The 14,477-nt window shown below is 42.6% G+C and overlaps 1 protein-coding gene across 1 annotated transcript in view; it reads left to right on the top strand.

The window, feature by feature from the left end:
- Positions 1 to 11,214, top strand: part of FASN (fatty acid synthase) — a 41,830-nt gene extending 30,616 nt beyond the window's left edge. Inside the window, exons 32-43 of the mRNA XM_069872822.1 lie at positions 580 to 803; positions 1,095 to 1,296; positions 2,346 to 2,497; positions 2,990 to 3,081; positions 3,219 to 3,370; positions 3,638 to 3,880; positions 5,290 to 5,478; positions 5,953 to 6,177; positions 6,619 to 6,839; positions 7,426 to 7,524; positions 7,646 to 7,897; positions 9,038 to 11,214. Of these exons, the coding sequence (XP_069728923.1) occupies positions 580 to 803; positions 1,095 to 1,296; positions 2,346 to 2,497; positions 2,990 to 3,081; positions 3,219 to 3,370; positions 3,638 to 3,880; positions 5,290 to 5,478; positions 5,953 to 6,177; positions 6,619 to 6,839; positions 7,426 to 7,524; positions 7,646 to 7,897; positions 9,038 to 9,172 (2,186 nt within the window). The 3' untranslated portion in view covers positions 9,173 to 11,214. The remainder of the gene's footprint in view (positions 1 to 579; positions 804 to 1,094; positions 1,297 to 2,345; positions 2,498 to 2,989; positions 3,082 to 3,218; positions 3,371 to 3,637; positions 3,881 to 5,289; positions 5,479 to 5,952; positions 6,178 to 6,618; positions 6,840 to 7,425; positions 7,525 to 7,645; positions 7,898 to 9,037) is intronic.
- Positions 11,215 to 14,477: the final 3,263 nt, after the last annotated feature.

A 14,477-nucleotide genomic window follows, 5' to 3' on the forward strand; every position in this document is an offset into this window, starting at 1 on the left:
ACCTCTAATTTTTTTTTATGGCACAGGGCAAAGATTAGCTTGATTTCTCTTGGACAGGAAAACAACTGTTTTAATCTGATGTGTTAGTGAAAAGCAGCAAGAATGTTCACCTGTTGTAGAATAATTGCATACAGCAAGTGTTGACAAGTCTTCTTTCTTAGTCTAATTAAATTTCAGAAGACTGTAGCAGCATGGAAAGCTTCCTATGAGGAAGCGTTTCCTGTGGAGATGGGCAGGATGCACATAAGATTCTAGCTCCTACGTGACTCCTACTCAGCTTTTGCTAGACACAAACTGTCCTTTATAATACCTGACTGGCCATGTTATAGCTTGTCCTCCTGACGCACAATTTTTGTGAGTGGAGTTTCTGTTGAACTGATCTGAGAACAACCTCATGCAAAAAGCATTTAGAAAGCATGTGAAAGAATGAGTTTGAAAAATGCAGAATTTTAGTAACTAGTGACAGCTTTAGCCCTCAGTCTTATGCTCCTGACTGACAAGAAATGTTTCTGAAGCAGAAAATAGGCTCTGTTTTGAAGTGTCAGCAGCTTCAGGTGATAACCCAGTTGCTTTTTCTAGGAATGGCGCTCTTCCTCAAGAATGTGGCGTTCCATGGAATCCTACTAGATGCAATCTTTGAGAGTGACAACCAAGACTGGAGAATAGTATCGGAATTGTTGGTGAAAGGCATAAAAGATGGTGTGGTAAAGCCCCTGAGAAGTACAGTCTTCAACAAAGAAGAGGTAGAAGCTGCCTTCAGGTTCATGGCACAAGGAAAACATATTGGCAAAGTTATGATCAAGGTAATGAGATGACGACTTTGAGTCTCTGCATCTGTCATTCACTGTAGGTGACTTTATTGGATAGTTTGGTACAGTTCAAATTGAAATTGTCTCGCTAGGACAGCATAGGGTTATTGTTTTTTGCTGCTAGCATTGTAACATATCTAACTGCTAAATCTGTCGCTGCTTCTACAAGGTTCATTCCCATTGACTGGAGAAGCTTGGCATGGGAAGATAAGAAATGCTTTGTGTATCCAATCCTAACTACTTTTTCTTTTTTCTTTTATTTTTTTTGTTTTCGTCGGGGGGAAGGTCCAAGAAGAAGAAAAGGAATATAATTTGAGAAAATCTGAACCAGTTACAGTCTCTGCCATCTCCCGAACTGCCTGTCCACCTACCAAGTCTTACATCCTCGTTGGGGGCCTAGGAGGATTTGGGCTTGAGCTGGCACAGTGGCTAATTGAGAGAGGAGCACAGAAACTTGTACTGACATCTCGTTCTGGCATACGAACGGGTAAGGAAAAACTGCAAAGGAACAGGGAATGTGACTGCCTTCCAACAGACCTCAATTTGTAGATTCTCTCCATTTTTAAGTGTCCTGTCAGCAAATAATAATGTCTTGATGTCTTTTATTTCCTCTTGAGTGTATGTTCTCTCACTTCAAACAAGTTCTTGTTTCCTTTATTCTAAAGGAGGAAACATCTTTGAACTTGACCTCTTTTCCAACTGCTTCCTCCTTCTTTGTATGCTGCTTAAGTCTGTCAACCCACTTTCTGCCCTACCCAGGATTTTCTCAGCAACGTTGCTTTTACCTTTACCCCTTTGACAAAGTCTGCATCCAGCTACCTTGGTGACTTGTCCAGTGGCTGTTAGGATGTTGGATCACATACCACAAGGCAAGGCCTATAAACTCCTTAGTAAAGGTACTCTGTCCCTCAGGATACATGTTTGGATGCTTGCTCTTCATCCTTCAGGTAGCTCAGCTCAACTATAATGATGTGCCCTCCTATCTGATAACATCAGTAAGCATTTTTACTGAGTTTTAAGCCATTAATTTGATTACAATCCCAGCACTGAGGTTTCTTATCCGTGGTAGTCTTCAGTCTTTCCTCATACATATTTGGTCATAACAAAACTCTCTTCTACAGACTCTCTTGGCAAGTTCACAATGGCACCACTTGTACAAATGCACAGATCAAACACTTGTGCTTCTTAAGTTCTGATTGGGCTACTACAATCTGTTTCCTTGCTCTAATCTAGCTATTCTTTCCTGTCTCAGTACCCAAATTCTTATTAATTTCACTCCTCTGTTGTACTTTTTCTACCCTCTCCCACCTTCACATTCTCCTGACTCTGTTCTGCACTTAGATCTATTTAGGATATTTGTGAAACTCAAGTGATTTCTATCTACTGTTAAAGTTTTGACCGATTATTCTCTTCTAGCTGAATCCAGAATTATATAGCTATTCAGTTTCTGTCTAGTCAGAAAAGCTTTTAAAGAGCAAGTTAACCAAAGCCTTGTGGTTTGAATGCTTCATCAGGCACCGTTGGCGTTTTTTGTAGGCTACCAGGCTAAACGTGTTGAAGAGTGGAAGGCACTGGGAGTCCAAGTGTTGGTATCTACCAGAGATGTTGCAACACTAGAAGGAACACAGCTATTGATAGAAGAAGCTTCGCAGCTTGGCCCAGTTGGAGGCATCTTTAATTTGGCTGTGGTAAGTGACAAAAACCCTTAGGATTTGAATGGCTGCTGTCTCTTACAAGTGGCTTTTTTACTGAAGGCAGTCAGGCTTCATACAGTTTTACAGTACTTCTCTTGTGTTTCAAAAGACACTTTGCTTTGGCCTTAGCTAATTAAAGTCCTATGGATCTGGTCCTTTGACCTGGGAAGCAAGAGTATTTGGCCAGTGAGCTCGGTTCCAAGACAGGATAAACGTTGCCCAAGATTCCCAGGGACAAGAAAAATCCCATACGGGACTTGCAAGTTGCAGGCTGTGGTGGCCATACTGGAAAAAAAAGCAGACTTATCAAAAGCCACGCAGTCCTCGTTGTATTTCAAGACATTCAAGATAAGTCTGTACTGTGAAGTTACAAAAATGCATTTTTTAGTGATATCCTCTCGTATCTCAAAATATATGGTGAATTTAAATGGAGAAACTGGAATTGCTGAAACAGCACCTTTTTCTGCCTTCTCACCTCCCCAATAGGTTCTTAGAGACAGCATGATTGAAAATCAGACCCCGGAATCATACTTGGAAGTAAACAAGCCCAAGTACTCAGGCACACTTCACTTGGATCAGTAAGTGTCTGTAGAAGGGACAAATGAATTGCTTTTATGGTCACAGATCAAACTTTCAGCCTGGCACTGGGCTGCCATGGTAACACACGGTTAGCAGGTTTGTCTGATGGGTTTTCTCTCTGCTGCTCTCCTTCTAGGGTGACTCGTAAAAAGTGTCCAGACCTGGACTATTTTGTTGTGTTCTCTTCTGTAAGCTGTGGAAGAGGAAATGCTGGGCAAAGTAATTATGGCTTTGCCAATTCTACCATGGAGCGTATCTGTGAGCAGCGACAACACGATGGACTCCCAGGTAAGATAGATTTACTCCATTGCACTGAATAATTTATCCCACCAAACATCCAGAGGAGAACCAGCTCACCAGAAACAATAATGAATGTTAAAGGCTGTTTCCTCTTGTAGCTGTTACCTTAAGTCATTCATGTGTGAATGAACACTGACCATTTAACAGTACAAAGGAAGTGCAGGCCTTCACCTCGCTGCTTTTAACTTCTTTTGGTTGCTGCCATGTGTTTTAGTTAGTTGCGTAGTGTGTTCTTTCGTCTGATTTCTCCTCCAGGACTGGCAATCCAGTGGGGAGCCATTGGTGATGTGGGTGTCCTTGTGAAGACAATAGGAAACAAAGACGTTGTGGTTGGGGGAACCGTTCCTCAGCCAATCAGCTCATGCCTGGAGGTGCTCGATGTCTTCCTGAATCAACCTCATCCTGTCATGTCCAGTTTTATCCTCGCAGAGAAGGTCTCTGTGAAAAGTGATGGAGGCAGTCAGCGGGATCTTGTAGAAGCTGTTGGTAACATTCTGGGTATGTGCTCTCAAACAAGTGCTGCAGTGTCTACCATCTCGATGCTTTTGGAAAGCAGAGGTGCTGCTGTAGGTGCTCTGTTCAGCATCTTCTCCTTATTCACTGGGGGGTGGCATGGGGTTTCTTGGTTTATTTTTTCCTTTAACCTGCTCCTTCTCTGCAACAATTAGTTTCTTCAGTATGGGCTCTTCTCTCTTAGTGTGTTTACCTACACGCTCACACATAGTTCAGCATCTTGGATTTTGTTTAGCCTTTCTCCAGATGGAGAATCGACAGGAGCAACTCCCAGGAGCGAAATTCTGGGACAGCACATAATAGGGCAAATACACAATTAGCTTTCTGAGTACTATTCCAGCTTTCGTATGTTCACCCCAGGATGTCCCCGTGCTGCAAAAAGTAGCTTTTATGTACTTAGTGACTGCCTGGTAGCGTATTCTCTTACCAGCTCTGTCTGTCATCCCATGTGAACATCTAGTAGCCATAGGTTAACTCTTAAAAAGCACCGTGTCCTCCTCTTTGTTTTGAACCTGCTTCCTTTTCCATTGTCCCTTGTTCTTGTGTTGAAAAGCGAATAATCTGTCAGTTCTACTATATCCCACTTCAGTTGTGTCTTTTGCAAACAGAAGTGTCTGCTGATGCTTTATTTTCTACCGAAAGAGGTAGTGATGAATTTAAGACATTCACCTGAGTATTAGGAGTTGTAACTGGCAGCAAATCTGACCTGAGGGAACCGGTGTGACTTTTCAAAGTCATAGGGAAATGTCTGGGAAATTGGATCAGCTGTAGGGTTAGTTGGGAAGGACAGAGTGTGAAGGCAACAGAAGAAGCTGGGAAGAAACTTATTGCTGGGAAGAATGGCAATGTGGGGCAGCACAAGGCAGAGGAGAGGAGGAGGACCTGTAGATGCAAATGTCGTTACAAGAAGCCTTTTACAGGTCAGGAAGGGGTAGAGACTTAAACAGTGTCAAAATTTGAAGGGGATGAAGTGGTGAATACCAGAGGAATCGTCTCCTCTTTCAGTGTCACAGACCTCAAGTGCTGCAGTCAACCATCACTGACACTGGTAACTATTTTATCTCATGTTCTAGATGAGGAATAGTTGCATTATGTCTAGGATTGCAGTTTTGGTCACAGCCTCCAGTATGTGAAATTCCTCTGGCTGAGTGTTCTGAACTTGGTCTAGAGCTGAAGGGACAGTGTTCACAGCTGTTTAGCTGGGACTGATGTATCCCCTCTCAGAAAGCTGAAAGCTTTCGCTAGTGAAAGCATTAGATGATAGTGAAAGATAATTCTCTGAGGCAGCAGATTATTCAGGTTTTATGAGAAAGAAGGAAGCTGAGAAGACTGCTAGGGAGGCCTAGAGCTGAAAAGAAATTGGCCTTCTGCTAACGTGCTCTTTTTATTCTCAGGTATCCGTGACATGAGTACTCTGAATCCTGAGACTTCCTTGGCAGACTTGGGTTTGGATTCCTTGATGGGTGTAGAGGTACGCCAGACACTGGAGAGAGACTATGATATCATTATGAATATGAGGGAAATTCGACTCCTTACAATCAACAAACTGCGCGAACTTTCCTCCACGTCTGGGAGAAGTGAAGGTATGGTGTCAGCATTGGGGTTGCTACTGGTCACCTGAGTCCAGTTAAGCTCCCAATCCCTCGCATTCAATCTCAAGTGGCAAATCAAACCATGAAATAAGGTTATAGCTGAAAGACTTTTAAGTGACAGATGTGTCGCTGAAGCGTATGGAGTCAGGCCCATCAGTTCTGGGTACCGGCTAGTATCTAGCTAGTATCTGCCTGCATGAGTACTTTGTTGCAGGATGTAATTTGAGACCTTTTACCTGTCTGAGGAATGAACTATGTAATGTCATGCTTACTGTAAGCTAAAAGCACATGCAGTTGCTGCAGAGCAACTGACAATAAGAATATCCCTATGTCCGTGCCCTAAGGATTTAGTGAGCCAGTAGGCTAATCCAGAGCAACCCCGAGATTCTCCTTTAGGACTGTGGCTGTGTGGCCAAGACTGATCCTGAATTCAATTGTGTTTGTCTCGTGTTCTTCCCTTGAAAGAAATGAAGTCATCCCAAATGAAGGCTGGTTCGCCTGAACTTCCAAAACTAAATTTGAACAACTTGTTGGTGAACCCAGAAGGGCCAACGATCACCCGTCTCAACGATGTTCAGAGCACAGAACGCCCTCTCTTCCTTATTCACCCCATTGAAGGATCCATTACATTTTTCCACACCCTCGCCTCCAGACTTCATATACCCTGCTATGGGTTCCAGTGCACAAAAGGTATCTCAGTTCTTCAGCATCTTGACTTTCTGAAAACAACATTCTGAATTTTAGTTGCCTTATAGAGAAACAAAGCTCTCTAGACAGTTAAACTTGAAGGATCCAGTAGTAGTACTGTAGTCTGCATAGAGGGATATCAAACATCCCCAGGTAACAAGAGAAGTACTAGGTTAGACTGAAAAGCTTGTGTATGGGGAAATGGAACAATTGGATGTTGTATTGAGTTCCTGACAGTAGATAAGCGTGCAGGAGAAAGTGCTGTTCTCCCTGTCTTTGGAAAGCAGGAACGTTACTATCTCTTGCTAAGCATGAGTTAGAAAACTTATGTTCAAAATAACCTGGATGTTTCCAGCAGGACTATTTCTGAGCTCATGAAAATGTAATTGTCTATGCCAATGTCTTTCCACTAGAGTCTATTTCTAACTTGCTTCTGTGTTCTAGCTGCTCCCTTGGACAGTATACAGACCTTGGCATCCTATTACATTGACTGTATGAAGCAGATACAGCCTGAAGGACCTTACCGCATTGCTGGATATTCTTTCGGTGCCTGTGTAGCCTTTGAAATGTGCTCTCAGCTGCAAGTACAACAAAATGCTTCCCATGCACTCAACAATCTGTTCCTCTTCGATGGGTCCCATTCTTTTGTGGCAGCATACACTCAGGTAAGAGGTACAAAGAAAATCTTCTGTCTGGGGACCATCCTGTGTCATCATGGCTCATGTTCTTGGAGCTTACTCCTCTAGATATGAGCCATCTGAAAAGCTGGCAGACTTTTCTTGATAGGAGAGCTGGGAGACAGCTGTAGGCAGTGGGTGTTTAGGGATAGCTTAGAGGTGGAAGCACGTGGGCGTTGGGCTTCCTTAACTGGCAAGGGTTGGGGCACAAATGTTGCCCTTTTTGTGGTAAATCATCATATTAGAATGTCTTCTGGGACCTTCTGGAGCCTACAAGACAAGATCTTTTGACAGGAGTGCTAGGAAACCTTGCTTAAGTTGTCCTTTCCCTTTTCTTTATACTTTCTAGGAATACTAGACTCTTGGTAACTGCCACTGATAAATTTGTGTTCTAATGCGTCCTCAAGGGATTTTCCTCTCCCACCCCATCCCAGGCTTCAGTATATCTGTTTTTGTTCCCCCCTCCCCTCCCTTTTCCTCAGTTCAAAGCCCTTTGTTCTCTAATTGTTTTTATCTGACATTCAAGATCAGGCATATCCTTCTCACGTTCACATTTTATTCTTCTCTTTTCCAGAGCTACAGAGCCACGCTGAATGACGGAGATCTGGCTGCGGTGGAGACTGAAGCCTTGTCTGTCTTCGTTCAGCAATTTACAGGCATGGAATACAATAAGGTAATGTTGCTTTTCTTTTTTTTTTTAAATATATCAAAGTGGCACACGAGGGGTGTGGATTTTTTGTTTAACAGAGATTGTCAGATTTTGAGACTAATGGGAAAAACATTAATATTTCCAGCTGCTGGAGATTCTTCTGCCCTTGGAAGATCTGGAGGCTCGTGTGAATGCTACTGTAGACCTGATAACTCAGGTTTATACAGATATCAATCGTGAAGAACTCAGCTTTGCTGCTACTTCCTATTTCTATAAACTGAAGGCTGCTGACCAGTATGTACCAGCATCCAAGTATCATGGGAACGTGACACTGATGCGGGTGAAGGCTCGCAGCGAATATGAAGAAGGTCTGGGTACAGACTACAGACTCTCAGAGGTCAGTCTGAGGCCCACTGGTCACTGTTGAGCTTCTCCTGATATTTGCGGGAACAAAAGAAAAGCGTGGAAAATCATCCCTACTGGGGGAGAAGAGACAGAACCCACCTGAAAGAAATCATTGTTCTGCAGCTGTCGTACTCTGACAACAATTAAGTCCCCAAAAGCAAATGAGTTGATTGGTTCCAGGCATTTTCTCAGATTAGTGAGGACTAGGATAAGATCTAGCCTCTATATTGGATAAGTGTTTTCTGTAGCTAGTGTATACCTATAGCAAATTCTTGCGGCTCTTTAGACTTTAGATAATAAAGTTGTTAAAAGAGAATAACTTAACAGAAGTGACATTTAGACTCCTTCATTGTAGACCCCTAAATTTGTCTGCTGCACAAGGCCAGACTTGTGAAGAGCAAGTGTCAGCCTTCTGACTATAATAGAGTTGGCTTTTTCTTAGCTACCTTTTGTGGATCACTTAAAAGTTAGAATCTGGTTTTGGTTGTTGTTTTGGGGTATTTTTATTGCCTAAAAAACTTAGGTTTTCAGCCTGTAGTCCAGATAAGGATTGTTCACGTAAAAGGGTTAAGTCTCTTACATTATGGAGGTGATACCAGGGGAAAGGAAGCAATTTTCAGACTTACCTTCCTGCTTCTGGCACCTCCTGTCCCTTCAGACTTCTAACTTATATTTGTTATCGATTCCAAGCTAACCTTTATGTTACTAAAGTTACATGATGACCTTAAAGGAAGATTCATAGTGATGGGAGAAAGATTAGGTGGAGGGAAGGGTTATTTGATTTTCTTAGGGGCAGCTTGGAAGTAGCTACTTTATCATTCATTCTTATATATATATGTAGGTAAATTATTCCATTAGTGTCAGGGTGGCTGGCTTCCTGCTTAGCTTATATTTGAGTGCACCATGTGCCAGGCTGTCAAACTATTGCGCTTTAAAGCACTTGTTCCAGACAATGCCCTGCAGCTGATCTATGAAAACACATCAGAGTAAAACTGGTGGTGTTTTCAAATGAGTCTGATATAGACAGTGGTGTGAACCATGAATAACTTCAACTGATGAACCCAAATCAGCTAGATGACCAGCTGTTTGTAAATTGTAAATGTAAAGTTTTGCTTTTCTTGCATCTCCGCAGGTATGCGATGGGAAAATATCTGTCCATATGGTTGATGGGGACCACAATACTTTACTGGAAGATGGTGTTGAATCAATCGTTGGGATCATCCACAGCTCACTGGCAGAACCACGTGTCAGTGTCAGAGAGGGTTAACTTCTGCTTACTTACTGTCAGTGGTGAAGAGAATGCCAACAACATTCCTTGTTACGACAGACCCAAAGGAACTCTTCTTGTTCAACATCTCATCTGCGCTGCTGCCAGAACTGGGAAGTCCAGCTGAACTTGATTGGTCTCTTCCTCTTTCTCTCTCTCTCTCACTTGTATTTTCCTTTCCCAGCTTTTATGGGATCTTTCTCTCCTCTTTCCCTTCCTATGCTTTGTTTTCCCCCAGTATCCTTGTCTGTGTTACTCTAGTGCTGTGACTCTGTCACTGTGCACTGCTATGAGGGTTCTGCACCGATGGTTTCTTCCTACACCCTTGGCAGTATGAAAAACAAGTTTAGGAGTAGATTGCTTGTGCTCTGTATTGTTTTTGTCTTAACAGTATTCCAAAGGGTATGTGATAGCACTTGTTGACCAAGCCCAGTGAGCAGGGAGGGGAGCTGCAGCTGATTTCGGAGATACCTTTTGTCTGTGAAGAATCTGTCTGTAGTTAGGTCAGAAAGAGAATTCCATTGAGGCTTTTGTAACTATATTTTTTTAATTTGATATATTCTAAGTATTTATTATGTCAAACCAGAGACTTCTTACTTGGTTTTAATTTATCGTGGGTTATAGGAGAAAAGAAACATTCCTTTTTGGAGGGGAAGGTTTATTCTACAAAGGGAAGTCGCCCATTTGTTAAACCAAAGTGCAGCTTTGGAACAGTCTGGTTTCTTTCGTTGGCGCTTTTTTTTTTTTTTTTTAATCCTTTTCCTCTTTCTCCCCTTGCCCTGCCCTATTCAGGAAGGAAAATAGAAGAAGGGAGAGTGCTTTCACATCATGCATTCTTTGAGGAGCGGGCAGGGAATGGGTGTGTGGTTTGACAGATGCCGCTGTGTATTGAACAGCCTTGACTTGGGCATAAAAACAGGCAAAGCTGTCCCTAGGCAGGTACTTTGTTTATTTTTGTACAAGGTTCTGTGCTGAATCAGAACCTTAGTAAAGCATTAAGGCTATTACTTTACCTTATTCCCTCCCACCTCCAGTCTCGCCCCAACCAGACGTTTGGAATGGGGTGGGAAATAGAATTCTTCAGCGATGACTAAATAAATCCTCCTAGCCTGGCTTTCCCATAACCAAAGCTCAGGCAAACATATGAGCATCTACCCAAAGCCCTTGTATATTTTATTTAGTGCAGCTTAAGCCTTGTGTATTCCTTTCAGTAATGAGACTGGAGGTCCCACGTAAGTTAGCTAAGTAATCAGTTTGATGGTCTGATTTTAAGGTACAGTACCTTTTAAAAGGAAACTTGCGTAAAATTCAATTAAAAAAAACCCTTGCCTTTGCTACGCTGGATTTGTCTTTTCCGAAATCAGTAAATCCTTGCTACACTTATGATACAGAGGAGACCTGGGTAGCAACAAGCATTAACTAGGGGGAGCATTGTGCCTCGGAACTGCTGTGAAACCCCAGTTCTCTCCACCTTCATCCCCCAGTGAAGTGTCCTGTTAGCACAGGAGCATTCCAGTGTCGGGAATGGGTGGCTCTTCACTGCAAGTTCTGACCTAGTGTCTTTTGCTTATACCACCCTCTGTTGATAGCGGCTGGGTTAACTGGTTTTAGTTTTATAACTTATTTCTTTTGTGAAATCTGAAATAAAACCAACATAATGTCAGCTTCAAGCATTTCCAAAATAAGTCTTATTCTTTTTTCTTTTACTTTTTTTCATTCTTTTTTTTTTTAAATACTTTCTGGTCTGAAAAATGTCTTTTTCTCTTTGGCTTTCCTAATATTAAACAGAATTGATCACTGGTTGGCATTTTGTCTTGCTCTCTACCACCGTTTCTTAATGCTGTGTTTCATGTGGAATCTCTGATTTCTTAGTATAAAGCAAAAACTGCTGCTGGCATATCTGACTTGGAATCTGTAGAAATAATAACAATAATAAAGAACACTTATTCTGGAGCATGGCTTCTTGTTGCCATGATATTGGTTCTTTAGATAAAACCAAACCACATAACCACAAGAATAAAGTGGAAACTCTCAAATTCTAATTCTGGCTTCCATTGTTGTGGTTTTGGACACGTCGTTAAGGTTTCCGCATCTGAAAAATGGGACTGATAACATCTACCTCAAGGTTGTTGGGAGTGTTAGATAGGCGATAGGTATAAATGCTATTACGTTGTTAGGTATGATGGCAAAGTCTTGGATGGTAACGCGAGGAGGGAAGCAGGCACTGTGAGGGTGAGCTGCCTTACAGCCGCAAAGACTCTAATAGTGAAGAGTGGCTGTGTGAACTGGGCATACGTGCATATTATGGGACTTCTTTACATCCACTGCATACTGTCCATGCACATCCGAGCATAGGACACTACGTAAAACACAACAAATGTGGACTGGCTGGTTTTAAATTTAACGACTAACAGTTTTAGCGAGCCTGAAAGAAGCTGGTTGCCTTTGTATTAAAAATCTCAAAGGAAAAGGAAAGGAGTGATTGAATTTAAGCAGACAGCTACAGTAGTTCTGTGCTGAAGTGTCTGTGAGGAGGGAGCAAGGACTAATGCTGTTCCAGCTGTTGAAGCAGGAGTGGGACAAGGTCCCTGTATAAACATAAACGTGCATGGTCTCATGTAAGCAAAGCTTGATGATACTGATTTAGTAATAGAAGTTCCTCAAGAATGAATTATTTAGAGACAATATGCTCTCAGTGTTCTTGTGGTTGTTATATGAAAAGCAGAAGGTTGTTTTGTTTTGTTTTCGGGGTTTTTTTTCTCCCCCATAATTGTCTAATTATGAGCTGCTGCCCTGTAACCCATCATGTAACTGGCTGCTGAATACAGTGTGCCAAAAATAAAAACCTTATTAGTGCTGGTACTGCTTGTTGTTTCTCAGTAGTCTGTCAGATAGGCAGAGGTAGCACAGTAATACCATAATGCAAAATGAAATGCCATAGTTGCTTGTTTTGAGAAGACAAGGGCGCAAGTGAAGTCCTTTATATCTATGCTTCTAAGTGTAACTGAAGTGGGAGTTGGTTTCCATCCTCCTTTTCAGCTAGCCTCTCCCAGGCTTCTCTACATTGTCCTGGTCTTAATCTCAAGACTGTTGCGTAGTTCCCTGTTGGCCCAATAAACTTATTTTGGCTCAGAGTCACACTGCTGTTCTGAAAAGGTGGGCAGTGTACCTGAAACCTGCAGAATAGCCTTCATAGTGAGAATAAGAATGTACAGAACAGAGACATTCAGTCATCAGTGTTAAAGCTGCTGTTTTCCTTTTCCACCACCTGCCTCAGAGGAAAGAAAGCAATAGAAAGGCAATCAATATAGAAAAAAGAAATCAATATAGAAAGGCAATGGCTAAAAAAATGTGAGGAAGTTTGCAGTGTAACAGAACTTTAAACAGCACTACCAGACACAGGTACTAGAGAAGCTTTCTGGTGCTGAGAGGGAGGTCAAGTAAAACCCAACAGACTTAAAACATAATATTGACAAAGGCAGCAGGTGTTTCCTTCTCCTGCACTTAATTGCGTTTCCATAATTTAAGATCGCACACATTACCAGCAAATTGAGGTCAAAAGACAAAGTGAAAACCCTGCAGAAGCTGTGAAAGGGGAATGGGAGTGTGGAAGGCAGGAAGGAGAGGCTGGGTGGTTAAAATAGCAGAACTGGTTGTTTAGGTGTCTGGAAGGCAGTCAAAGATGCTTGAAAAGAATCAGAAGAGCTCGAAGCTTGGCTGTTTCTTGCAGCAGAGTTCATTGCAGCCACAAGATCTAGAAACTGGGAAGGGGGATGGAACTGCAGGTAGGACAACAAGCTGTCCTGGTCAGGCTGTGACAGATGGTATGTGGACCCTGCCAAGGCTCGGTGCTCTGCTGCCACACAAATGACTTTACCAGAGTTTTTCCCTTGCGAAGAGCCTACCCAAAGCCCTGTGACCACAGCTGGAGCGGAGATGCAGAGTGTTGGTGTTTCGGGGGGTACTGGTGACTGACAGGAGCTGCCCCCTGCCCTGCTCATTGGTTTTGGTTCCACCTCCCTGCCCATGATACTGAGAATGCTGGGAAATAAACTCTCTAGTTCTCATTTTGGAGCTTTAGCAAGCTTTATCAGGGCCGGGCAGCACAAGGGAGCGATCCCCATCCACCATATGCAGCCAGGCAGGAGCTGTACGGGAGGTGTTTCACACTCACACACATGTGGATAAATTCTCCCAGAAATCTTATGTGTATTCTATTACTTTCTAAGGACTCATTTTCATGTTATTATGAACTTCACAACAGTCAAAACTCTTGCTAATTTGGAGCTTTGGAGCCAGCTTTCCCTGACCTTGTCTTTGAGATGGGGAAAGGCTGCAAACAAAGATGGTTAGAGAGGAAGACACATCTGTTCAGCATAGATCACTCCCAACACAAGGCGTTATCATCTCTGATGAATGAACAGTATCTGGAAAAACACTGGTTGAAAGGAAACGTGGTCTTAGAGGGACATTCTGTCTCACTGTTGAAATGGTTTTTAGATGGTGAGATGGAATGTCAACTGCAATGTGTTAAAACACAAGATTAGCAACTAAGATAACGATAGCCACCCTTATCTTCTTGTCACCCAGAGTCGTTGAGATTGACCACTTAGATATGGCCACACTTTAACAACTCTAGGTGGGATTGATCTCGTCCCCCCTGGATTCGCAATGAGGTTCCAGGAATGAAGTGTGCTTGTCATTGCAGGAAAAAAAGTATGACTATGAAAACAATTCTGTGTATATAAAGTGCTCTGAAATCAGTGTTGAGTAGAAGCACTTTGAGGACAAATCCCGAGTCTTCTCCAGCGCTGTATGAAGTGTACCTGCCTTAATGGTTAAATTAAACTATTAAGTGTAAGTTTCTTTGTTTCACTGTCAAAAAATACCATTGCTTGGATGAAAACTCATTTAGCTTAAAGAAAAACATCCCACTTCTTGTACTAGTAACCACTTCTTGTTTCTCCTGCAACTCATTGAGATTCCGTAATTGAAGATTGCACCCATTACCGAGGTCAAAAGACAGGGAAAGGTAAGATAACTTGTTTTCAGTACATGATGGGGGATGATGTGATTGACAGCTGCCCTGCAGAGAAGGACTTGGGGTGCTGGTTGATGAGAAGCTCTTCATGAGCCGGCAGCGTGTGGCAAACTAGTGTGGCCAGAAGGGCGAGGGAGGGGATTCTGCCCCTCTGTTCCTCTATGGTGAGACCTCATCTGGAGTGCTGTGTCCAGTTCTGGAATCCTCAGCATAAGAAGGAGCTGGAGCTGCTGGAACGGGTCCAGAGGAGGCTACAAGGATGGT

Source organism: Phaenicophaeus curvirostris, chromosome 19 (assembly GCF_032191515.1).
Source record: "Phaenicophaeus curvirostris isolate KB17595 chromosome 19, BPBGC_Pcur_1.0, whole genome shotgun sequence".
Lineage (NCBI taxonomy): Eukaryota > Metazoa > Chordata > Aves > Cuculiformes > Cuculidae > Phaenicophaeus > Phaenicophaeus curvirostris.